The sequence below is a fragment of the Aquarana catesbeiana genome, linkage group LG07, assembly GCF_042186555.1.
Source record: "Aquarana catesbeiana isolate 2022-GZ linkage group LG07, ASM4218655v1, whole genome shotgun sequence".
Classification (NCBI taxonomy): Eukaryota; Metazoa; Chordata; class Amphibia; order Anura; family Ranidae; genus Aquarana; species Aquarana catesbeiana.
The window spans coordinates 32316615-32344128 of NC_133330.1; the positions used below are offsets into that span (position 1 = coordinate 32316615).

General features: G+C 45.7%; 1 protein-coding gene across 4 annotated transcripts in view; it reads left to right on the forward strand.

Moving 5' to 3' along the window:
- The window catches only part of PLXNA1 (plexin A1), a 429988-nt gene that overhangs the window by 302095 nt on the left and 100379 nt on the right, over positions 1–27514 (forward strand). For all 4 annotated transcript variants that reach the window (XM_073591927.1, XM_073591928.1, XM_073591929.1 and 1 more), the window contains exons 9-10: positions 13862–13958; positions 14710–14900. In XM_073591927.1, coding sequence (XP_073448028.1) covers positions 13862–13958; positions 14710–14900 — 288 coding nt within the window. The remainder of the gene's footprint in view (positions 1–13861; positions 13959–14709; positions 14901–27514) is intronic.

Below are 27514 nucleotides of genomic sequence, written 5' to 3' on the forward strand. Positions count from 1 at the left end.
ACTTCAAACTTGAGTTTTTGCAAAATTTAGCTGGGTTTGGATGTTTTTCTTGGTAAGAAAAGGCTTTCATCTTGCCACTCTACCCCATAGACCAGACATATGAAGAATACGGGAGATTGTTGTTCACATGTACCACACAGCCAGTGCTTGCCACATTTCCCTGCAGCTCCTTTAACCACTTGCTTACTGGGCACTTAAACCCCCTCTTGTCCAGACCATTTTTCAGCTTTTAGAGCTGTCACACTTTGAATGACAATTACGCGGTCATACAACACTGTACCCAAATGAAATTTTTATCATTTTTTTCCCACAAATAGAGCTTTCTTTTCGTGGTATTTGATCACTCCTGCGGTTTTTATTTTTTGTTAAAAAAAAATTGAAAATTATCGAACTTTTTAAAAAATTTATTTATTTTTTTATATTTTGTTATAAAATTTTGCAAACAGGTAATTTTTCTCCTAAATTGATGTACGCTGGTGAGGCGGTACTGATGGGCACCGATAGGTGGCACCGATAGGTGGCAGTGATGGGCACTGATGGGTGGCAGTAATGGGCACTGATTGCTTACACTGATGGCAGCGCTGCTAGGTGGCACTGATTGCTTACACTGATGGCAGCGCTGCTAGGTGGCACTGATTGGCACCACTTGTGGGCATTGATAGGTGGCACTGCTGGGCACTGGCAGGTGGCAATGGCAGGCACAGATGAGGCATTGTGCCTCCTTTCTCTTCGGGACCGATGTCCCTTTAACATAAGCCGGTGATCGGCTTTTTTTTCTCAGCGTGAGGAGAACAAAAAAAACCATTACCGAGCTTTTGTTTACATCATGTGATCAGCTGTCATTGGCTGGCAGCTGATCACATGGTAAGGGGCCGTGATCGGCCCCTTACTCAGATCTGTGATCATCTGAGTCTCCTTGACTCTGTGATCACAGGGGCGCGTGCACAGAGGAGGACGTCCTATGATGGCCTCCCGTAAATTGAGGTCTGCGCTGTGGCCGTCATTCGGCTATGGCCCGGACCTCAAGTGGTTAATGTTGCTGTAGGCCTCTTGGCAGCCTCCCTGACCAGTTTTCTTTTCATCAACTTTGGAAGGACGTCCAGTTCTTCTGTTGTGCCATATTTTCTCCACTTGATGATGACTGTCTTCACTGTGATCCATGGTATATCTAATGCCATGGAAATTCTTTTGTACCCTTCTCCTGACTGATGCCTTTTAACAGTGAGATCCTTCTGATGCTTTGGAAGCTCTCTGCTGTAGGATGCGACTAAGAAAATGTCAGGAAAGACCTACTAGAACAGCTGAACTTTATTTGGGGTTAATCAGAGGCACTTTAAATGATGGCAGGTGTGTACTGACACCTATTTAACATGAGTTTGAATGTGATTGCTTAATTCTGAACACAGCTACATCCCAAGTTATAAGAGGGTGTGCATACTTATGAAACCACATTATTTTATTTTTTTATTTTTATTTCGCCACCCCTAAAAGATTTCAATTTATTTTTTGTAACTGAGCTGTACAGTTTCTAGGTCACATCAAAGGTGGGAAAAGTTCTGAAATTTTTTTTCTTTGTCTCGTTTTTTTACACCACAGAAACCTGATATTTTAATAGGGGTGTGTAGACTTTTTATATCCACTGCAGTTGCCGGGGTTATTTTTGGGGTGTAAAAGTGGAGATTTGTTGTGATTGTGTGCGGTTAGGAATGAACCAGTCGCCAACGGGAACATACATTCTCGTGCTTTCATCCAGACGCCTTTCTCTCTCCAATCCGCTCACGGGGGGGGGGTTCGAGGTGCTCTGCACACCGCTCGCGTCTCTGCGTTAATCCGCTCGCGTTGACGTGTCAGCCGGGGCAATCCCTGGCTCCTGGTTGGGAGGGGGGCTCTAATCTCATTTGCTGCCGCAGATAATGTAGCAGGAAGCCGCAGCGGCAGGATTCGCTTTGACCTCCTGGCCCGTGTGATCTCTTTCTAAGTAATTCACAGCATCATTATCTCCGAATTACGGCTTGTCACCTTCTAATATGATGGAACGCCGGGCCTCTCATGCCACGCAAAGTGAGACTGACAGCTCGGCTGGCAATGGGTTAAGGGACGTAGTCAAAAATAAGCAGTGGCGTAAGAACCGTGCGGCACGAGGAAAAGAATTCACTCGGCGTCGCAGCTGCTAAAGCTGTGCGCTTAAACTTTTCAATAAACAGGAGTCATAAATCATTTTGGTTATAATAAAATAGACTGGAACGGTGTCCCCCGAGCTGAAATGGTTCTCTGGACGGGGAGTGACTCCCGGCTAATGCATAAAACCAGCCTTCAGCTCGTTGACGTCCTCCTTCAAAGACCATGAATAGGTTAATTCAGTTCAGCCAAAGAGAGGGCCTGAAATGTAGCTGGATGTTGTGTTACTGCACACCAGATACAATTTGAAATCTGGCTTGTGTTTGGACTGTTTCTTTGCAAGCTGGTGGCAGGAGGTGAACATGGAAAGGGTGATGTTCATTGTTCAAAACCAAGAAGATAGAGAGGTGGCTCCACGGTGTTCACAGAAATTCAGGCTGTGGGAAGTGTGGTCCTCATGCCTTATGCTATGCAGCCCTATGGTGAATGGTGATCTTATGGGAGATAACGGTATTACGGGTCTTTTGGTGAATTAAAAGGCTTTTCTCTGTTGAAATCAAATCTTAACTGATGATGGATCATACCCATGGTAATGAAATGAAAAACTGAAGTTGATTTTTATTGTCCCTCCTACTGCTGGTATTGGGCTCAGAGGGAGCAGGCCTCCTGCTGACTACCAGATCTTGATTTACCAGACCAGCAAAGTAACATACTGGCTGCCCGTCCTTAATTATTGATATGCAGCGGCCCCCGACGTAAGATTGGGATCTTGGAGAAATTAATTTGAGAACAGACTAATTGAGAGTGAGTGCTAAGCAGGCTCCTCTCTCCTCTCCCCCTTCCATCTTCTCCTCTCCTCTCTCCCTTCCATCTTCTCTTCTCTCCCTTCCCTCTTCTCCTTATCCTCCTCTGTCCCTTCCGTCTTCTCCTTCTCCTTCTTCTCCTTCTCCTCCTCTTGCCCTTCCGTCTTCTCCTCCTCTCTCCCTTCCGTCTTCTCATCCTCTTCTCTCTCTCCCTTCCGTCTTCTCCTCTCCTCTCTCCCTTCCGTCTTCTCCTCTTCTCCTCCTCCTCTCCTCTCTCCCTTCCGTCTTCTCCTCCTCCTCTCCTCTCTCCCTTCCCTCTTCTCCTCCTCCTCTCCTCTCTCCCTTCCCTCTTCTCCTCCTCCTCTCCTCTCTCCCTTCCCTCTTCTCCTCCTCCTCTCCTCTCTCCCTTCCCTCTTCTCCTCTTCCTCTCCTCTCTCCCTTCCCTCTTCTCCTCCTCCTCTCCTCTCTCCCTTCCCTCTTCTCCTCCTCCTCTCCTCTCTCCCTTCCCTCTTCTCCTCCTCCTCTCCTCTCTCCCTTCCCTCTTCTCCTGCTCCTCTCCTCTCTCCCTTCCCTCTTCTCCTGCTCCTCTCCTCTCTCCCTTCCCTCTTCTCCTGCTCCTCTCCTCTCTCCCTTCCCTCTTCTCCTGCTCCTCTCCTCTCTCCCTTCCCTCTTCTCCTCCTCCTCTCCTCTCTCCCTCTCCTCTCTCCCTTCCCTCTTCTCCTCCTCCTCTCCTCCTCTCCTCTCTCCCTTCCCTCTTCTCCTCCTCCTCTCCTCTCTCCCTTCCCTCTTCTCCTCCTCCTCTCCTCTCTCCCTTCCCTCTTCTCCTCCTCCTCTCCTCTCTCCCTTCCCTCTTCTCCTCCTCCTCTCCTCTCTCCCTTCCCTCTTCTCCTCCTCCTCTCCTCTCTCCCTTCCCTCTTCTCCTCCTCCTCTCCTCTCTCCCTTCCCCCTTCTCCTCCTCCTCTCCTCTCTCCCTTCCCTCTTCTCCTCCTCCTCCTCTCTCCCTTCCCTCTTCTCCTCTCCTCTCTCCCTTCCCCTCCTCTCCTCTCTCCCTTCCCTCTTCTCCTCCTCCTCTCCTCTCTCCCTTCCCCCTTCTCCTCCTCCTCCTCCTCTCTCCCTTCCCTCTTCTCCTCCTCCTCCTCCTCCTCTCTCCCTTCCCTCTTCTCCTCCTCCTCCTCCTCTCTCCCTTCCCTCTTCTCCTCCTCCTCTCCTCTCTCCCTTCCCTCTTCTCCTCCTCCTCCTCCTCCTCCTCCTCCTCCTCCTCCTCCTCCTCCTCCTCCTCCTCCTCTCTCCCTTCCCTCTTCTCCTCCTCCTCCTCCTCCTCTCTCCCTTCCCTCTTCTCCTCCTCCTCCTCCTCCTCTCTCCCTTCCCTCTTCTCCTCCTCCTCCTCCTCCTCCTCTCTCCCTTCCCTCTTCTCCTCCTCCTCCTCCTCTCTCCCTTCCCTCTTCTCCTCCTCCTCCTCCTCTCTCCCTTCCCTCTTCTCCTCCTCCTCTCCTCTCTCCCTTCCCTCTTCTCCTCCTCCTCCTCCTCCTCCTCCTCCTCTCTCCCTTCCCTCTTCTTCTCCTCCTCCTCCTCCTCCTCCTCTCTCCCTTCCCTCTTCTTCTCCTCCTCCTCCTCCTCCTCTCGACTCTCCCTTCCCTCTTCTCCTCCTCCTCCTCCTCCTCCTCTCGACTCTCCCTTCCCTCTTCTCCTCCTCCTCTCGACCCTCCCTTCCCTCTTCTCCTCTCCCTTCCCTCTTCTCCTCTCCCTTCCCTCTTCTCCTCCTCCTCCTCTCTCCCTTCCCTCTTCTCCTCCTCCTCCTCCTCTCTCCCTTCCCTCTTCTCCTCCTCCTCTCCTCTCTCCCTTCCCTCTTCTCCTCCTCCTCCTCCTCCTCCTCCTCCTCCTCCTCCTCCTCCTCCTCCTCCTCCTCTCTCCCTTCCCTCTTCTTCTCCTCCTCCTCCTCCTCTCGACTCTCCCTTCCCTCTTCTCCTCTCCCTTCCCTCTTCTCCTCTCCCTTCCCTCTTCTCCTCTCCCTTCCCTCTTCTCCTTCTCCTCCTCTCTCCCTTCCCTCTTCTCATCCTCTCCTCTTTCCCTTCCGTCTTCTCCTCCTCTCCTCTCCTCTCCTCTCAATTCCATCTACTTCTCCTTCTCCCCTCTCTTCTACCGTTCTTCTCTCGTACCTCCTTCTTCTCCTCTCCCTCTGTCCTACCTCTCCTCTCTCCCTTCCATCTTATCCTTCTCCTCCTCTCTCCCTTCTGTCTTCTCCTCCTCTCCTCTCTCCCTTCCCTCTTCTCCACCTCCTCTCCTCTCTCCCTTCCGTTTTCTCAACCTCTCCCTTCCGTCTTCTCCTCCTTCTCCCCTCTCTCCTCTTCCTCTCTACTACCTCTCTTTGTCTAACTTTTCCTTCTCTTGCTTCTCTCTCTCTCCTCTTGCTTTCTATGCTGATGCTTCTCTCTCCTCTTTTGCCCTCTCCTTTTCCTTTGTTTTCCTCTCCCTCCTCTGCTTCTCTTCCTCCTCTCTTTCCCTATGAAGATTTTTTTTTCCTCCATGTTTTATATAGGGACTCTCCAGGTAAAACACTCAATACTCCATTGGAATACAATGGTTTAGGATTTGGCCATCTTGTGATTTGCATGCCTTTGCCACACTGCACAGCCAGAGAGATCGCTCTTCTTCCTGCTTCAACATCTAATTCCTGGACACCTTCCTGCTAACTGGACAGAGGCAATGGAGCTGATTCATTGTCTGCAGACTGGAAATGGGCTAAAATAGGAATCGGAATCATAAAACAAACAAGTGTTTTACTTGCCTGGTTTTGCAATTTAGCAAATGAATGCAAATCACAAGACTGGCTGATGAGATTTTCAAATCCTTTGGCTGGTAGAATGGTAACCATGTATTTAGTAGTTAGCCATTTCCCTGGATTTTTGCTTGGAATGTTCCAAGTTTGAATTATTTGAGTGGTTGTAGGCCAGCCTCCTCTCATGCTCATTGTCAGTAAATAACGGCTTTATACTTCTGGGCCGGACAAGGGAGATGCCAAAATGAACGTTGGGCAGCCGGGCAACCTCAGGCCGGTGTGCCTTCTGAAAATCCCCGGGGTCCCAAATGAGACATGTCAGAGTACAAATTAGAAATGCCAATTTCACTTAGGATGGTGTCGTACCTCTCACAGCTAAATCCCACTGTAGCCCCATGCCCCCGCTCCGAGCTAAGCTTACAATGGCAGCGTATAGATGAATACAACGGCATTGCACCATGAGAGCCATCCTGCAAAACACGGGATTTTATTGATCGGTCTTCATTTCCTACTGCAACATGCTAAGCAACTCAAAGCAGCCAATCAACTGTTTGGTTGCACTGTCCTGTCTGCCCGAAGGATGAAAGCTGAAATCTTATTGGCTGCTACTCCCCTACTATTGCTACTTTGATTTTTAAGGTGACAGTCCTGCGCCCTTCATACTGATCCTTGCTTCAATACATTGTGAGCCAAATCCCTGGAACAAGCATGCAGATTGGGAGACCAGACTTCACTGACTACATACTTAGGCGGTGACTAAGTAGTCAGTCAAGGATTAGAAGTAATTCTCTGAAATTACTTCAGATGTCAGCAAAAGTATATCTAAAGCTATTGCTTTTTTTTCTAGTTTTTGGGTAGAGTAGGGAAGGATTAGAACCCCTGTCAGTTATCTACTGAAGTATTCATTGATGGAGATGGAAAAAAGGAGTGGAGTTCTGAAACTCTTAAAGTAGTAACTGTTATTAATCGGGTCATAAGCAGTATAGAGGGGATGATTCTAAGTCCCCCACCCCAGGAGTGTTGTCTCTTTGCTCATGTAAGGATTGGGTGTGGAAGAATGAAAAGACCAAAGGCAGAACATATAGAGTCAAGATTTATATATATTCAGGCTCCTATGTCATGAAAAGGCAACACGTTTCAGAGTTTAGAGGTCCTCCATCGGCACTTGTTAAGTGATACTATTGAAGGGATTCTCCGGAGTAATTAGCATGATCGCTCTAGATGCTGATTAGGCCTTCATCGAGCCCTTCCAATATTATCAGTCCAGTACACATTTTAACAAACAGGACCAAGCCTCAACGAAGAGGACCCTTGAACCTCCATCCAGGAGATCAGTCGTGGGGCATGGGCACCATTCAGAAAATTGTTTTGCATTTTCTCAATGAATGTGAACAGTTCTCTGATTGGACTAGGTGGAGAATGTCATTGCCCCAGCTTCCATTTTATTCCATTCATTGAGAAAATACAAAGCAGTCTCTGAATGGCTCCCATACCCAAACGGTCAATCTCTTGTGTTCACAATGCAGGTGGACATCTGCTTGGTACAGGACGTGGAAGCTGGTGGAGATCACTGAAGTAACAATGTCTGAATCTAGCGGGAATCTATCCATTTTACATAGAGGGGATGGCTGGAGAGAGGGGGCGGCACCCGTGCGCCCTTAATGGATGCACCGCCACTGCCAATCCACTGACACCAACAATGGTGCATAATTCCTTTCCCTCATACCAGCGATAGGGCGTTATTCCTCCAACTAACACCATCAAAAGGGCACAATTCCTTCCATTGACGCCAACAATGGGGCACAATTCCTTCCATTGACGCCAACAATGGGGCACAATTCCTTCCATTGACGCCAACAATGGGGCACAATTCCTTCCATTGATACCAACGATGGGGCACAAATTGTTCCATTGGGGGCACTATTCCTCCCATTGACGCCAAGGATGGGGCGCTATTCCTCCCATTGACGCCAAGGATGGGGCGCTATTCCTCCCATTGACGCCAAGGATGGGGCGCTATTCCTCCCATTGACGCCAAGGATGGGGCGCTATTCCTCCCATTGACGCCAAGGATGGGGCGCTATTCCTCCCATTGACGCCAAGGATGGGGCGCTATTCCTCCCATTGACGCCAAGGATGGGGCGCTATTCCTCCCATTGACGCCAAGGATGGGGCGCTATTCCTCCCATTGACGCCAAGGATGGGGCGCTATTCCTCCCATTGACGCCAAGGATGGGGCGCTATTCCTCCCATTGACTCCAAGGATGGGGCGCTATTCCTCCCATTGACGCCAAGGATGGGGCGCTATTCCTCCCATTGACGCCAAGGATGGGGCGCTATTCCTCCCATTGACGCCAAGGATGGGGCGCTATTCCTCCCATTGACGCCAAGGCTGGGGCGCTATTCCTCCCATTGACGCCAAGGCTGGGGCGCTATTCCTCCCATTGACGCCAAGGCTGGGGCGCTATTCCTCCCATTGACGCCAAGGCTGGGGCGCTATTCCTCCCATTGACGCCAAGGCTGGGGCGCTATTCCTCCCATTGACGCCAAGGCTGGGGCGCTATTCCTCCCATTGACGCCAAGGCTGGGGCGCTATTCCTCCCATTGACGCCAAGGCTGGGGCGCTATTCCTCCCATTGACGCCAAGGCTGGGGCGCTATTCCTCCCATTGACGCCAAGGCTGGGGCGCTATTCCTCCCATTGACGCCAAGGCTGGGGCGCTATTCCTCCCATTGACGCCAAGGCTGGGGCGCTATTCCTCCCATTGACGCCAAGGCTGGGGCGCTATTCCTCCCATTGACGCCAAGGCTGGGGCGCTATTCCTCCCATTGACGCCAAGGCTGGGGCGCTATTCCTCCCATTGACGCCAAGGCTGGGGCGCTATTCCTCCCATTGACGCCAAGGCTGGGGCGCTATTTCTTTCACTCTAGCCAACGATGGGGCATAATTCTTCCCAGTGACACCCAACGTTGTGGACACCAAAGATAGGGAATTGTTTACTCCCACTGGTCCTAGTCCGCCCCCCTAAAGTCTGAAGGACTATAAACTGGCCCTTTGTTTAGAAAGTTTGGAGACCCCTAGAGGATCCCACAGGTATGAGTATATACATAGTTACATTGCTCCAAGCTGGACCAGTGTAACTCTGTAAAAATATCTATACCTGGAATTCTTTAATGGGGCACATTGCAGCAAAAAATAAACCCAACGGAAGTTTTTATCCATACCCTAATCTATCCAAAACCTGAAAATAGTGGCTTTAGATAAACTGTAACACATTTATATAATTTCTTTACCGTGTGAAAGCTGCTAATATCCTTTGCAGGATCGGACTTCTGTGTCCATCTCTCAACCATATAAGGTGGCAGCACAGCTCATGCAGGAGTAGAGCCAGAAAAGCTTTACATAACGCCTTTTATTATGAATATCTGAGTGCTGGAGCATCAAGGAAATCTTTTGCTTTACAAACGATGACATTTTTTTTTCTGAAATCATCACTGGGTTATGTTATGTCTCCATTTTACATAAAATAGTCCCTGACACCTGCTGGGTAACTATTGAAGTCATTACTTCCCCCTCACCCTTTTATCTTCTATCTTTGTCTCCTTTAGATGTTTAATTTTCATTTGTAGCTGTCAGTCAGCATTTGAAGACATTTCATTGCTGTAAATACAACAGGCCGTTTATCTCCGTGCTGTGACACTTTGGTTGAGATTGGAGTGGTGGGGGGGGGGGGGGGAGTCGTAGTCTCTGTATTGTCAGTACGGCCCCAGAATGCCGTATGTTCCACGTTGACTCATCCAGCATAACAAGACTAATAATCAGAGCCCTTTTCAAGAGGTTTGTCATGAATAAGTGGTGCAGGGGTCAGAGGTCATTCATATCTCGCTGTATCTGAAGTGATGTCATACTATATAAAGCCCAGCAATTTATATTTGTCGGAGTGCGCACCACTCCTACCTAGGGTGTCCGTATTCATCATATGTTCTCTAAAAAGATGGGATTAGCTTGAAAAGGGACCTATAGCTTGTTAGATAATGAGAAAGGGAAAGAGATCAGCTTAGCATAGATTATTATTATTATAATCATACAGGATTTATATAGCGCCAACAGTTTATGCAGCGCTTTACAATATAAAAAGGAGACAATAGTTCTAATAAAATAAAATACAAGAGGATTAGGAGGGCCCTGCTCAGAAGAGCTTACAATCTAATAGGGTGGGGCAGGTGGTACAAAAGATTGTAAACAACATGAAACAATCTCCTGAGGGTTGCTACCTCATCCCTTTAAACCCAACACACAAGGTTCTGTGGCTGATTTAGGTGGTAATTAAACTCACTCGGTGCCTTATCTGCATTTAATTAGCCTCAGAACCCGTGTAATTCAAAGGTGTTCAGGTTTAAAGGGATGAGGTGGCAACTCTAGCTCAGGCCCATAGTCCATATGTAGGTGGTGTGGCCAACCCTTTGGATAAAGTGTGGAAAGTCAAAGGTCTTGCTGCCCTCCTCAGAACAACGGGTGTCCTTAAGGCTGAAACATATAAAAGAAAACCGGGAGGGCGCCCCGACCTTGTGCATTACCAAAGATGAAATTAATTTGACTAGTAAAAACAAAGGTCATACTCACAAACAAGTGTTTCAAAAAGTCTTAACATTACTTCAAAGATTCGGAGCCGTGTCTTCCAGAGACCTGCAAACGTGGACCGGCTATTGGGAGGAACCAGATGGCATCGCAAAACGGCTTACACGCTACGAGGGAGTATCCTCTTCATCAGAGCCTCAGTGATAGCAAACTGACTTTCTCAAGTTTCCCTCTATATAGAGCCATTCGCATGTCTGGGCGGACGCCCACCAGAACCTACCACACCCACTATCCATGTCACTCCACCTAACCATATTGTATGCCAGATCGCACTACCACCCATACATATATGTCCCATTCTCATAGAGAGGGGGGCTAACATCCTGCACTGACATCAGAGTGCATCTCTCGTTTTCTGACCCAATACCTCGCATCTCTCGTTTTCTGACCCAATACCTCGCATCTCTCGTTTTCTGACCCAATACCTCGCATCTCTCGTTTTCTGACCCAATACCTCGCATCTCTCGTTTTCTGACCCAATACCTCGCATCTCTCGTTTTCTGACCCAATACCTCGCATCTTTCGTTTTCTGACCCAATACCTCGCATCTCTCGTTTTCTGACCCAATACCTCGCATCTCTCGTTTTCTGACCCAATACCTCGCATCTTTCGTTTTCTGACCCAATACCTCGCATCTCTCGTTTTCTGACCCAATACCTCGTATCTCTCGTTTTCTGACCCAATACCTCGCATCTTTCGTTTTCTGACCCAATACCTCGCATCTCTTGTTTTCTGACCCAATAGCTCGCATCTCTTGTTTTCTGACCCAATACCTCGCATCTCTTGTTTTCTGACCCAATACCTCGCATCTCTCGTTTTCTGACCCAATACCTCGCATCTCTCGTTTTCTGACCCAATACCTCGCATCTCTCGTTTTCTGACCCAATACCTCGCATCTTTCGTTTTCTGACCCAATACCTCGCATCTCTCGTTTTCTGACCCAATACCTCGTATCTCTCGTTTTCTGACCCAATACCTCACATCTTTCGTTTTCTGACCCAATAGCTCGCATCTCTCGTTTTCTGACCCAATAGCTCGCATCTCTTGTTTTCTGACCCAATACCTCGCATCTCTTGTTTTCTGACCCAATACCTCGTATCTCTCGTTTTCTGACCCAATACCTCACATCTTTCGTTTTCTGACCCAATACCTCACATCTTTCGTTTTCTGACCCAATACCTCGCATCTCTCGTTTTCTGACCCAATACCTCGCATCTCTCGTTTTCTGACCCAATACCTCCCATCTCTCATTTTCTGACCCAATACCTCACATATCACATTATGGCAGCAATCAATTGTTCCATGAAACACACCTACCCTTTTTTAGGATGTTAAATCTCTCCATGTTGTGTGATCCACCTTTCTTACCAATGCCATCCATTCCCTCTATGCCAGGGATCCTCAAACTACGGCCCTCCAGCTGTTGCAGAACTACACGTCCCATGAGGCATTGTAAAGCTCTGACATTCACAGACATGACTAGGCATGATGGGAATTGTAGTTCCTTAACAACTGGAGGGCCATAGTTTGAAGACCCCTGCTCTATGCCATCCATGACATAGAGGGAATCTTGAGAAAGTCAATTTGCTATCGCTGAGGCTCTGATGAAGAGGGTACTCCCTTGTAATGAGTAGGCCGTTTTGCGATGCCACCTGGTTTCTCCTAATATCCGGTCCAGGTTGCAGGTGTCTGGAAGACACGGCTCCGAATCTTTGGAGTAATGTTAAGCCTTTTTTAAACGCTTATTTGTGAGTATGGCCTTTGTTTTTACTAGTCAAATAAATGTTATCTTTGGTAATGCACAAGGTCGGTGCGCTCCTCCCTGTTTTCTTCTATGGTACAAAAGGTTGTAACTGTATGGAATGAGCTGGTGGAAGTGGTAGGAGATTAGTTGGAGACGTGATAGGCTTTCCTGAAGAGATGAGTTTTCAGGGATCGCCTGAAGGTAGCAAGAGTAGTGGATAGCCTGATAGATGGAGGTAGGGGAGTTCCAGAGGATGGAAGAGGCTCTGGAGAAATCCTGGAGAGGAGCATGGGTAGAGGAGACGAGAGAGCTTGAGAGTAGGAGGTCTTAAGAAGAGCAGAGAGGACGATTTGGGTGATATTTGGAGACAAGATTGGTGATGTAGCTGGGGGCAGAGTTGTGAATGGCTTTGTATGTTGTGGTTAGTATTGGTTAGTAGTGGTTAGATAATTGTGTTGCGTATGGACAAATGCCCTTGGATTCCGTCTGCATCCAAGGGCGAATGTACTTACGCATGCCCGTACTTACCAAATACCAGCATATACATGCATGCAGCCATTTCTATGGGCGGTTGTATGCAGCACCTATGGTTTCTGAGCCAGGAAATGCACCTGAATTTTACATTTTATGGCGGCCTTATTGCTTTTCCATGTTTTAGTAATGATAATTGTACTTAGTCGGGAGTCATATTAGCTCATTACATATACAAATTCTGCTTTCTGCTCTTCAGTTGTGCTTTGCAAATCCCCTATGTCACTGCATGTCTACCAGACAGGGTCTGTCTGATCTTCTGCAATCTCTAATGACTTACAGCCATAGTGCTCCTGACGGCCATGGTCATGTGATCTTAGCACTTGGCTGGGGAAGATTGGAAGCTGCAAGTCTAACTTTCATATTAATGTGATTTTCTAGTACTGACATTAAGTCACTTAACATCTTGCCACCCAGGTAACGCATACACTTTATTGTTAAGAAACAAATGGGACGCCTGCCTTTACACGCACATGAACTTTAATGGCATCCCAGTCTTAGTCCGTAGGGTTCAATATTGAGTTGGCCCACCCTTTGCAGCTATAACAGCTTCAACTCTTCTGGGAAGGCTGTCCATAAGGTTTTAGTGTGTCTATGGGAAGTTTTGACCATTCTTCCAGAAACGCATTTGTGAGGTCAGGCACTGATGTTGGATGAGAAGGCCTGGCTCACAGTCTCCACTCTAATTCATCCTAAAGGTGTTCTATCGGGTTGAGGTCAGGACTCTGTGCAGGCCAGTCAAGTTCCTCCACCCCAAACTCGCTCATCCATGTCTTTATGGACCTTGCTTTGTGGACTGGTCCAAATCAGTTGATGGAGGGGGGGATTATGGTGTGGGGGGGGGGAGGGGGGATTATGGTGTTGGGTTGCTTTTCAGGGGTTGGGCTTGGCCCCTTAGTTCCGGTGAAAGGAACTCTTAAGGCGTCAGCATACCAAGACTTTTTGGACAATTTCATGCTCCCAACTTTGTGGGAACAGTTTGGGGATGGCCCCTTCCTGTTCCAACATGACTGCGCACCAGAGCACAAAGCAAGGTCCATAAAGACATGGACCTGATGGTGGGGGGGGAATCCCTTACTCTGTAAAGTAATAAAGATAAATAAAAAAAAGTTTTGGCTTTAGTTCTACTTTAAACAACAAACTTTCCAACATTAATTCTAGGCAAAATGTAAGGTTTATCCTGTTTCTATGAATGTTTGGATTTGTTTTTTTCCTCTTGCTTATTGCTTTGTGGTTGCTTTTGTCTTGCAGTATAATTACGAAGGGAATGATGTCAGCGACCTGCCCGTCAATCTGTCTGTGGTCTGGAATGGCCATTTTGTCATTGACAATCCCCAGAACATACAAGGTGAGAAATGTTCGAGCTTAGGCATTCATCTTCATGTATAGGAGTGTAAAAAAAAAATCAATCTTTGTTGCTCAAGGCTGGGACAGGGGGTGGGCAGGAGGGGCAGCCGCCCAGGGCTCATCAGTAAGGGGCAGGGGGGCACCCCTTCACGTCACATAATAAGTTCTGAATCAGTGGCTGGTAACCAGCAGGCCCGGGGCTTCTTGTCTGCTCTTCTGGTCACACTGTTCTCCAACATGCCCACTCTCCACCCCATCGTGGAAAACGCACCAGGCATGCGCAACTACCTTCTATTTACTAGAAAGCAGACAATTGGCTACGCATGTGTAGTTCCCACTACATGCCAACCATGGGCAGCTGGAGCAAGGAGTCAGAGAATAGGCAAACAGGGCAGTACACCCATTCTAGTATTAGGAGCTGGGGAGGGGGGCGCCATTCCACATCCTTGCTCCGGGAGCTGATCTAACACAGAACTACTGTTGCTCACCTCCTGTATTTTTCCTATTTGTCCTGACAGGTTCCTGTGAGTAACACAGACAGGTCCTCTTTTAGACACTTTAATTCACGCGGTCCGACGTGTGGTAACCGAGCGTCGTCTTTACCGTTCTCCCTTCCGGCGTTTTGAGCTATTGGATTTTATCTTGCGTACCGCAGCCTGGTGTTTGTAATGCATTGCTAATTAGCAGAGGCACGTTATTAATTAATGTGCTCCGCACAAACAACTATTGACTGTCTGGTTTGTTTTGCGCAGCCCACCTGTACAAGTGCTCAGCCCTGCGGGAGAGCTGCGGACTGTGTCTGAAATCGGATCCGCGCTTCGAGTGCGGCTGGTGCGTCAGCGAGAAGAAGTGCACCCTGCGCCAGAACTGCCCCATGTACGAGCACCCGTGGATGCACGTCAGCACGCCGCAGAGCCGGTGCACCGACCCCAAGATCACCAAGGTGAGGGACATGTGCTGGAAGGAGATATTGGGGCATCATGTGTCTATTTTATTTTCATGTACCGTATATACTCGAGTATAAGCCGAGTTTTTCAGCACTTTTTTTGTGCTGAAAATGCCCCTCTCGGCTTATACTCGAGTCAAGCACTTTTCTGCAGCAGAGAATGACATTTTCTGAACCGACTTTGGGGCCCCGTATCTCGGAGTCACTTGGTGCTAAGGATCCCACATTTGGTGTGCAAACCCAGTGCAACTAACGCTACAACATATCCAAAGCTGGAGTTCCCAGCTTCAAGTGACCCCGAGATACGGGGCCCCAAATTCCATTCGGAAAATGTCATTCTCTGCTGCAGAAATGTGCTTGACATTTCCCGAACTGACTATGGGGCCCAGTATCTTGGGGAGCCACTTGGTGCCAGCCAACCCCAGCTTTGGATATGTTGTCGTGCTAGTTCCACTGGGTTTGTACTCCAAATTTGGGGTTCCTAGCACCAAGTGGCCCCGAGATACGGGGCCCCAAATTCGGTCAACTGTGTCCATCTGCAGCAATGTCATTTCGGGGTCCTTTGGGTCCAGAGACGCCAAATTTTGGCTGCAGCTAGGGGGTGTCTAGGAACCCTTAACTACCTAGTTTGAAGTTCGGGGGACCTATGGCTGCAAATGGGCACAGTGAGGCTGCAAATGGGCATTGTTGACCCTCTTTTCCACTTACAGGAGCTGCGCATTTCTCACCCTAGGCTTATACTCGAGTCAATAAGTTTTCCCAGTTTTTTGTGGTAAAATTAGGTGCCTCGGCTTATATTCGGGTCGGCTTATACTATATATGTTACAGGTATTTATATAACACCAGCAATGTACGCAGCACTTTATATACTGTGCATTGGGGTTAGCACATAAAAAAAAGTATATCTTATGTACTTGTCTTAAACTTTTATTTTACATTTTTTCAATTACTTCCTGGTTTCTTGCCTAAGAAAATGTCATACGTCTGAGTCTTCAGGAGGTGGGGGAGGGGTGGGGTTCAGCTTAAAACACTCTCCTGCATGCATGCTTGAGCCAAGGGCAGATAGAGTCCAGGAAGTAAATATTACATGAATAATTTGCCCTTACTCAAGATGGCCACAGCCAGAAAATGCTAGGGGGGTGTTTTTCAAAGTGATTTCTCAATAAAATAAAGGATGGAGATATGGGGGGGGGTGCGTTGAACATTAAAAATGAATCAAATAGTGTTTTTGGTTTGCGGTGCTCAAATGCAGTAAAGATCCGCTTTAACCACTTGTCGCCCATGTAACACAGATATAAGGTGGCTCTGTTGCGCCAGATCTTGTGCTCGGTAGGTGATCTAGCAGTTCCTTGTAGGGTGTGCACGCATGCGTCGGCAGGGACCCGGCCGTGCTGTGATTAAACACAGCAGAGGTCGATCAGCGAGTGCCAGCCAATAGATTACCACTGGCACCCGCCGATCAACCCGAAATATACACAGGGCAGAGCCCTATCCTGTCGACCGGAAAGTAATGGATTTTCTTTCCCTGCAAAACAGGGAATACAATCCATTACTTGCTTTAGTAAAAACACTACACACTGTACACATAAACACTGGCTAGGCACACATTTAACCCTTTGATCACCCTTGATGTTTAACCCCTTCCCAGCCAGTGTCATTAGTACAGTGACAGTGCATATTTTTACTGGTTGCCGCAAAGTGTAACAATTTTCAGTTAGTGTCTGAATGTCCGCCGCAATATCACAGTCCCGCTATAAATCGCTGATCACTGCCATTACTAGTAAAATAAATTAAAAAAATAACTTTTGCACAAACCAATTAATATACGCTTAATGGGCTTAATACCTCCCCATAACTTGAACATCATGCATAACATTCAGAAACAACTGTAAAGACCTCGCCATCAGAGTCCCTGAGAAAAGAAGATGGGTAATACAGTCTTATAATATCCTTCCACCCATCCCACCTCCAATGGGGGAGGAGAGGAGGTCAATAAGGGACTTTAAATGTGCTACAAAGAGAACATACACTGATAGATCAACAAAAAGTCTCCACGTTTATTACATCATTTTAAAATAAAATCACAAATTATGGTTGCTCTATATAATTATGTTTAATTGATGTGTGTATGTAGCTCCAGATCGGTGTAATGGATCAGCGCGTTTCTTGATGGTCTCGCTTCCTCGGGATCTACACCTTTATAAACGCAACCAATATCATTTACAGAAATAATAATACATCAATGTACAACAAATCATATAATAATTATATTAATTGTATACTGATGTTTTGTTATTACTGTAGTTTATTATTGGTTGCATTTATAAAGGTATGAATCCCGAGGAAGACTATCGAAAAACGCGTTTACATTACACCAATCTGGAGCTACATATTTATATATGGAAACCATCATTTGTGGTTTTTATATTTTTTAAATGTTATCAAGATATTTGTAGATTTTTTATTTTTTTTTAATTTTATTATCAGTGCATGTTCTCTTTGCCTCATACTTAAAGTCCTAAGAGCCCTTTCACACTGGGGCGGTTTGCAGGCGTTATTGCGCTAAAAATACCGCCTGCAAACCGACCCAAAACAGCCGCTACTGTTTGTTCAGTGTGAAAGCCCGAGGGCTTTCACACTGAATCGGTGCGCTGGCAGGAGAAAAAAAAACCTCCTGCAAACCGCATCTTTGGAGCGGTGTATTCACTGCTCCTAAACCGCCCCTGCCCATTGCAATCAATGGGGCAGCGCGGCTATACCGCGGCTACAGCCGCGCTATGCGAGCATTTTTAACCCTTTTTCAGCTGCCAGCGGGGGTTAAAACCACGCCGCTAGCGGCCGAATACCGCAGCAAAAACGACGGTAAAGCAGCGCTAAAAATAGCGCTGTTTTACCGCCGTTGCCCCCACCGCCCCAGTGTTAAAGGGCTCTTAGTGACCTCCTCCCCCATTAGAAGTGGGATGGGAGGAAGGATGTTGTAGGATTGTGAGTGTAGGGACGGTGACCAAAGAGGTATTACAAGAAGGTTCCACCAACAGTATATATTGGTGAAGATGGGTAATACAGCCCTGTGACATCCGCCCAAAACTGAACAATCTGGTTTGGTTGTGTTGGCTGTTGGATATTACTCTTCTTGCAAATTTTGACCACTACAAAGGTAACAAAATGACCCGTTTGTAATTTGTGTGTTAAAAACAAAAGAAGCTGCAAAGATCTATTAGATGAATTGCACACCTGGGATCTTTTTATTGTTGTTTTCAGCAGCCTTGAAGAACCACTTAAAATACTGTAGCTGCTGACTTTTAAAAATTGGGTACTTACCAGTGCTGTTTTCCTGCTCCTGGTTCTTCTTATCGGCGCCACCATCTTGGATGTGGTAGCAGACTTTGACTTCTCTCCATTGAGCATGCGTGAGATCACACGTCACACATCCCAGAAGCCAGCAGGTGGGAGGGCATGGGCACAGGGCAGGCCTAAGTCCTAGGTATCGCCTAGGTGATAATTGAGTAAGTGGAGCAGGTACCTGTCAAAAAAGGGGCAGCTCCTTGTAAAAAAAAAAATCAGTGAAGATCCACTTTAAAGCAGAGTTCCACCCAAAAAGTGGAACTTCCGCTCATTTGTATCCTCTGCCCCTCCAGTGCCACAATTGGCACCTTTTGGGGGGGAGAGGGTGACAGGATACCTGTCTATGACAGGTATCCTGTTCCCACTTCCGGGAGTCCGGCCATGGCCCATGACATGCCCCCGGGGCTCCCTCCTTTCCCTGTCGCCGGGCCAGTAGGAGAGGGAAGCGGGGCCTTGCGCATGGGCAGTAGGGTTCCCGGCGTGAAGCAGTAAAGCTCCACTGCTGGGTACCCTTACCCACAATGGCGGCAGCAGCACCCGACAGCTGATGGAAACATCAGCTGGACTCCAGTACAGGTAAGTGTTCTAGTATTAAAAGTAGTATTAAAAGCCAGCAGCTGCAGTATGTGTAGCTGCTGGCTTTTCTTTCTTTTTTTTTGGGGGGGGCGGAACATCACTTTAAATCATACGTCCTACAACATAGGATTTTATTCAACTGTGTTCTGCAGAAAGAACATTTTACACGAGTACCGGGGTTAAAGTCTCTGCTGCTAAACCTTTGGGCCCCAGTCACATTACGTGATTTGGAATTACAGAGAAAATCCCCCCCCCCCCCCCAATGCCATATTGCGACAAAAAGCTTGACGCACGTTTTGGGTTCCATTATGCCAAACGGCACCCCAAATTTGCGGTTCTGCTGCAATTGTTGTGGCAAAATGCATGTTTAAAAATCTTACCGACCTCGTCACCCAAAAAAAAAAAGCCAGGAGCTTCTTTTGGACGACAAATGTGCATAGAGCAGCCCATTGAAGTGAATGGAGCTTCCCTATGTGTGGCATGCAAAATCGTGCAGCAAAAATCGCGAATGGGAACGATGTGATGTGATATGTGAATGGAGCCTCAGGAATAAAAATCCACGTTAGTGATAGCCTGTAAACCTGTATCCTACAGGACATGCCACCTTAAACTGCAGGTCTCCCTTGCAATGTTTAATAATTCCAATAATATAAAAGTATATGTATAAAGACCTTTTCTTAGAGATTCGGAGGACATCCGTAGTCTCGTATTTGCCCAGCGCTCCCTCAGTGCCTGTTATGGACTCCCATTTCGTAGCTGCGGCTGTTCGGGGACCACAAAGCGACTGATGCGTGTTATTTGATGTCGGTTATCTTTCGCTGAATTACACTTTTCTGTTTGTCCGCAGTCAGCGGGTCACGCTAAAACGAATTCCCTATGTGTATATAAAGCGGGATACGAATGGCCCCGGCGTTGCTCCTATTTACACTGGCCAGCTGCTGGTCGATAAAAACGTGTATTTGCGAACACATCATTGGTGTGTCAGTAACACAATTCTCTGACCTGACTGTCTGGCTTAAATATGACTTCGGTAATCACACCAAACAGATTATCTGTTGTAAGCAACACATAAAAAAACCTGTATCCAACTGAAAAAAGAAGAAAGGGCCACACTATGATGATATCACTTGCGCCTAAAACCAATTCAAGTGCAAGAAAAGTCTTAAAGTGATTCTAAAAATTTGTTTTGCTTTACCTAAAATATAAAAAAAACATATTATACTTGTCTGCTCTGTGCTTTGGTATTGCACAGAGCTCCCCGATCCTCCTTTTCTGTGGTCCCCCGCTGGCTCTATTGGCTCCTCTTCTTCTGTCTGCCACCTTAGCAAGCCACTTGCTATGGGGCAGACGTGGGCTCACTTCTGAACCGGGCTGTGTGCATCCATAGAGACACACAGTGCTGCTCAGCCCCGCCCCCACTCCCTCCTCACTGGATTTGATTGACAGCAGCAGGAGCCAATGGCTCCCTCTACTATCAATCTGTAATGTGAGATCCGGGAGAAAGAGCAGCACTGCTGAAGACGGGCACAGCACTGGATCAATACGGGACTCGGGTAAGTAGGGAAGGAAGCAAACATTTAGTGGAAGGTTTGTTTTTTGTTTTTGTTTTTTTTCTTACCTGTGATGCATTAAAGTGTTACTAAACTCACAACAGTAAAATCAGTGTGTATATGCAGTAAAGCATGCTTGTTATACTCACTGTGAAACCTAAGGGGTTCATTTGCATTGTGTAAAAAGGCTGTTTGGTCCTGTCACTTCTGATCCTCCCCTTCTTCCACAATCCCCAATCCATCTCCTGATAGAACAGAGCCTTGGGGGCAAGCTGCACATGCTCAGTTTGGTGTGTATTGCTAGTGAGTTTTTTTTTTCTTTTCCTTGAGAGGGTGAATGTGATCAGAACAGGGCCAATCGGCACCGTCCAGACAGAGGGTCAGGGGTCCTGCAGCCTCATAGGACAACCAGGAGAGAATGAAAACTCCTCCTACAAGCTTTAAGCGGACACTGATAGAAGTCACAAGACTGCTATATACTGCTGATGGGAAAAGTATTTAGCAGTATATATTTATTAAAATAATTTTGTTTAAATGTTCTGTGTACTGTGGGAGATCAGATATATTGAATGCAGGCTCCTGGGTTTAGAAACACTTTAGGGTAAAAAAATCCTTGTGATTTTAGAACCACTTTAGGCTTGGTCAACTATAGTAGATTTTCAAATGAACGTTTGTATGAATATTCATACAAAAATTACTTGTGGGTGACCCTCCAGACAGAATGCCTCGCCACCGAAGTGGGGGGCTATCGGCCAAGGGACCGCTGTGACTCTGTCCAGAGCTAGTTCATATGCGACCCTGCAAGATTCTTAACTCGCGGGCCAGCCTCCGTCCATTGAGGCTATGTCGCGGCCGGCCTAGCACGTAGCTGCGGTCTGCACACATGGTGAAGGCAAGGAAGCCGACTTCTAGTAAGATATACCATCATACGTGGAAAGCGTACATTTCTTGGTGTGAGTCGATTGACGTTCATCCTCAATCCTTTTCTATGGCTCAGATCTTAGCTTTTCTTCAACAGGACATTGAGCAGAAGTTGGCTTTGAGCACCATTAAGGACCAGGTGTCTGCCTTAGCAATCTTCTTTCAGCGACCCCTAGCCACTCACTCTTTAGTTCGTACCTTCATTCAAGGAGTCCGCCATGTGGCTCCGCCTGTATGGTCTCTTTTGCCACCATGGGATTTAAACTTGGTGCTATCGGTTCTCCAGAAACCTCCATTCATGAATATTCGGGAGATTCCCTTACCTACGTTGTCCCAGAAGGTGGCATTCTTGGTGGCTATTACCTTGGCCCGCAGGGTTTCGGAGTTGGCAGCATTATCCTGTCGTAGTCCCTATTTAGTACTCCATAGGGATAAAGTGGTTCTTTGTCCCTGTCTGTCATTTCTGCCCAAGGTTGACTCTGACTTCCATTTGAATGAGGACATTGTGTTGCCGTCCTTGTGTCCCAAGCCGGCTCATCCCAAGGAATTTGCTTTGCATACCTTGTATGTGGTTCGTACGATTTGGGTGTATTCCGAAGGTCAGACTAGCTTTTTCTGGTTACACAGGGACTAAGGAAAGGGCTGGCCGCTTCTTCAGCGACCATCTCCAGATAGATCAGACAGACTGTGACTCAGGCCTGTTCTATTAAGGGTCGGGTTCCTCCTTTCCCTACCACGGCGCATTCTACTCGGGAGCTTAGTACTTCTTTGGCCTTCCGTCATCAAGCGTCAACATCACAGGTTTGCAAGGCGGCCACTTGATCGTCAGTGCATACCTTCACTAACTTCTATAAAGTAGATATTTTGGCATCTGCGGATGCTTCTTTTGGTCGCAAGGTTTTGCAGGCTGCTGTTTAAGAGGGGGGTTCCCTCTTGAGGGGTGTTTTTTTTTTTTTTATTTCAGATGGGGCTCCTGTGACCCGGTTAAAGCTCCTGTGTCCTGGTTAGGGCTCTTGTGGTTAGCCTTGGGTTATTTTGCCCACCCCTCATTTTTCTTTGGCACTGCTTTTGGACGTCTCAATGGTCAAGATTAAGGAGGTGCTGTGTCCATCGATGAACGAAAGAGAAAATGGGATTTTTGTACTCGCCGTAAAATTCATTTCTTTGAGTTCATCAATGGACACGGCACCTACCCCTCTATGGAGTTTTTGATACTTCTATTACTGCTTGCTACTGAACTGAATACCTAGAGCAGGGAGGGGGTTCTATACTGACTGAGGACAGCCCATGGGCGTAGCCAGGTGTTTTTTGTTCTGCCTAGTCCTACTCCTGCGGAGGCGATATAACCCAATGGTCAGGATTAAGGAGGCGCTGTGTCCGTCAATGAACTCGGAGAAATGGATTTTACGGTGAGTACAAAAATCCTATTTTTTTCTGGCACCAGCATGGCAACATACTACTATATATTTGCTGCCATTAATTGGCCCCAGAAAAGGAAAATTATGGTAAAAATTGATAAAATTTTCTGTTTTTCTGGCACCTACATGGCAGCATACTACCATACATTTGCTGCCATGGATTGGCCCCAGAAAAGGAAAATTATGGCAAGTATTTGATGCAATTTTCTGTATTCCTGACACCACCATGGATGGCAGCATACTACCATACATTTGCTGCCTTGGATTAGCACCAGGAAAGGAAATTACGGTATTTGATACAATTTTCCATTTTCAGGTACTTCATGGCCCAACTGAAAAATAAATAACTTTTGGAAGAATATATAACTGAATTTAAAGATCATGTTTTATATATGTATGTATGCGAGCCTGGACTTGCTTTTTAAGTCTCCTCTCGGTGTTCCGTGTGGCTTGATAAACTCCGTACTTTGTGATCTCACCCCGGTAATGGACACCTCTGGGAATTGTTGACCCAGGCAGCCTCCACCGTCCGTAATATTTCTGAGGGAATGAATCAGACCAGTCTGAGATGAGACGGCCGGCAAACATCGGCGGCTTACGCCAAGCGAGGCGGAGATCAATGCGATCTTTCTCCCTGTGATCCTTTCGCCTCACCTCTCTGCTTGTGCATATCTGACAGCGCCGGGCATTTTTATTTTTCAGAAGAGATGTTTGTTGTTTTATTTAAAGGTTCCCCTGTGAAACCAATTAGAGGAGAAGAAGAGAGAGAGCGAGCAAAGCAGCGTATCAAGACATGTCTGTGCTACAGATAGAGGCTTAGGTGATAGGAGGAGGTAGACGCTGTGTGCTGCGCATCACACCCTACACAAACTGGGGCCAACCAGCTTAAGTGCTATAGAAGTCGAAAGCGGGGCGATTGCTTTCTTCTCTTCTATGGCAGGAAATTGCAGCCAGTTTTATATCCACTTTGATATGGTATTTTCACCGTGCTCATGCAGCATACAATACAATACAAGCTGAGCCCTTCGCTTAAAAGGCAGAACCACAATGGAGATAAGTTTACACACAACACAAGGTCAATAAAGACATGGATGAGCGAGTTTGGGGTGGAGGAAATTGACTGGCCTGCACAGAGTCCTGACCTTAACCCGATAGAACACCTTTGGACTGAATTAGAGCGGAGACTGAGAGCCAGGCCTTCTCGTCCAACATCAGTGCCTGACCTCACCAATGTGCTTCTGGAAAAATGGTCAAACATTCCCATAGACACACTCCTAAACCTTGTGGACAGCCTTCCTAGAAGAGTTGAAGCTGTTATAGCTTCAAAGGGTGGGCCAACTCAATATTGAACCCTACGAGCTAAGACTGGGATGACATTAAAGTTCATGTGTGTGTAAAGGCAGGTGTCCCAATAGCTTTGACAATATAGTAGAGATATATATATGTATGTGTGTGTGTGTGTGTGTGTGTATATATATATATATATATATATATATATGTGTGTGTGTGTGTGTGTGTGTATATATATATATATATATATATATATATATATATATGTGTGTGTGTGTGTATATATATATATATATATATATGTATGTGTGTATGTATGTGTGTGTGTGTGTATATATATATATATTATGATAAAAAAACAGACGCATCGTAATGCTACATATAGATTGAAAATCATGAAGACATAACATCTCATTACCTTTTTCTGCTGCATGTGGATAGATTTTTATATTCTATTGTTGCACATAATATTACACAAGAATTATTGCTACATATTTATTGACTACTACACTTCTCATATACTAAATCATGATAATAAAAAAAAATAACTTCTCACAAACTACCAATGGATGAAATAAAATCCGTTTGATTAAAGTAAAATGTATGTACAACACTCTGCTGCTGACAAGATGTATTTACATGAAAATAAGGATATAACGTAATACACCTGGACCTACATATAAAGTATATTAATAATTCATATGCAAAATAAAAGTCGCCAGTTTATATCTTTAAAAAAAAAAAAAGTCATAAAAACGGAAACTATATGCATCATTAGCTTGTTTATCCTACTTATCCTCCTATTTATAATAATTATATCATTTGTATTATTTCGATTTTCTTATCCTGCATTAGCTTATATACAGTATGCCAATAGTTCATATACAATAATCTATTGTATATACAAATAAAATAGAATTGAATAGGAAATAAATGCATGTAGTTTGTAAACGCATACAAAGTGGTGTCTATATACAATGAGGGGAAAAAAGTATTTGATCCCCTGCTGATTTTGTACGTTTGCCCACTGACAAAGAAATGATCAGTCTATAATTTTAATGGTAGGATTATCTTAAAAGTGATAGACAGAATAACAAAAATATCCAGAAGAAGGCATTTCAAAAAGTTATAAGTTGATTTGCATTTTAATGAGTAGAATAAGTATTTGATCCCCAATGAATCAGCAGGATTTCTGTCTCCCAGGTGTCTTCTATACAGGTCCCTTCTCTTGAAGGAAGTGCTCCTAATCTCCGCTTGTTACCTGTATAAAAGACACCTGTCCACAGAAGCAATCAATGAGATTCCTATCTCTCCAGCATGGCAAGACCAAAGAGCTGTCTAAGGATATCAGGGACAAGATTGTAGGACTACACAAGGCTGGAACGGGCTACAAGACCATCGCCAAGCAGCTTGGTGAGAGGGTGACAACAGTTGGAGTGATTATTCGCAAATAAAAGAAACACAAAATAACTGACAATCTCTCTCGGTCTGGGGCTCCATGCAAGATCTCACCTCGTAGAGTTTCATGATGATGAGAATGGTGAGGAATCAGCCCAGAACTACACGGGAGAATCTTGTCAATGATCTCAAGGCAGCTGGGACCATCGTGACCAAGAAAACAATTGGTAACACACTATGCCATGAAGGACTGAAATCCTGCAGTGCCCACAAGGTCCCCCTGCTCAAGAAAGCACATGTACAGGCCTGTCTGCAGTTTGCTAATGAACATCTGAATGGTTCAGAGGAGAACTGGGTGAAAGTGTTGGGGTCAAATGAGACCAAAATCAAGCTCTTTGCGATCAACTCAACTTGCTGTGTTTGGAGGAGGAATGCTGCCTATGACCCCAAGAACACATCCCCACCGTCAAACATGGAGGTGGAAATATTATGCTTTGGGGGTGTTTTTCTGCTAAGGGGACAGGACAACTTCACTGCATAAAAAGGACTGTGGACGGGGCCATGTACCATCAAATCTTGGGTGAGAACCTCTTTCTCACCCAGGGGCATTGAAAGTGGGTCGTTGATGGGTGGGTATTCCAGCATGACAGTGACCCAAAACACACGGCCAAGGCAACAAATGAGTGGCTCAAGAAGCACATTAAGGTCTTGGGCTGACCTAGCCACTCTCCAGACCTTAATCCCATAGAAAATATGCGGACGGAGCTGAAGGTTCCAGTTACCAAACGTCAGCCTCAAAATCTTAATGGCTTGGAGAGGATCTGCTAAGAGGAGTGGGACAAAATACCTCCTGAGATGTGTGCAAACCTGGGAGCCAACTACAAGAAAACGCCTGACCTCTGTGATTGCCAACAAGGGTTTTGCCACCAAGTACTAAGGCTGGATTCACACCTATGCCGTTTTAGTGCTTTTTGCAGATTTGCACTACAGTCCATTTAACATGATTTCCTATGGAACACGTTCTGTAGTGCAAATCTGCAAAATGCAAAAAGCACTAAAAATGCATAGGTGTGAATCCAGCCTAAGTCATGTTTTGCGAAGGGATCAAATACTTATTTTACTCATTAAAATGCAAATCAATTTATAACTTTTTTTTTTTTTTTTTTAATTCTTCGGGTTTTAATTTATAACTTTTTCGAAATGCGTTTTTCTGGATTTTTTATTTGTTCTGTCTCTCACTGTGTTAAAATAAACCTACCATTAAAATTATAGACTGCTCATTTCTTTGTCAGTGGGCAAACGTACAAAATCAGCAAAGGATCAAATACTTTTTTTTACCTCACTGCACATTTAATTTATTATTGATATTAATGCTATTAATTTACTATTTATGAGTACATTAACTTTGTGCTTTTAACCTATTCATTACACTCTTGAATAAAATAGAATTAAATAGGAAATAAATATATGTAGTCTGTAAACACATATTAAATGGTGTCTAAATACATTTAGTTAATTCATAATTAATATTAATGCTAAGATGTATTTTATTAAAATGAAAATATAGAACGAATACACAATTGGACCTACAAGTTAAGTTAATAATTTAAATGCAAAAAGTGTTACCAGTTTGTCTTAAAAAAAATCATAAAAACTCAAACTGTATTCATTGGCCTATATTTTTTCTATATTAAAACCTATCATTTGTATTATATTGATGGTCTTATCCAATATTAGTTAGTAATGCCAATAATATATTTATATGCTCTTCAATAAAATAGAATTAAATATGTAGTTTATAAATACCACAATAAATCGTACCTAAATTACATGTATTTATTGAAACTATTAACTGTTTAAGTACATAGACTTTATGCTTTAAAGCGGAGTTCCGCCGGCGGGAAAAAAAATTAAAAGTCAGCAGCTACAAATAGTGTAGCTGCTGACTTTTTTTCTATAATGACACTTACCTGTCCAGGGAGCCAGCGATGTCGGCACCCCAGCCAATCTTCGGATCGTCTCCCGGGTGCTGCCGCCGCCATTCCTGGTAAGGGAACCAGAAGACTTTCGGCCTCACTCCTGGTTTCCTACTGAGCGTGTGCGAGCCACACTG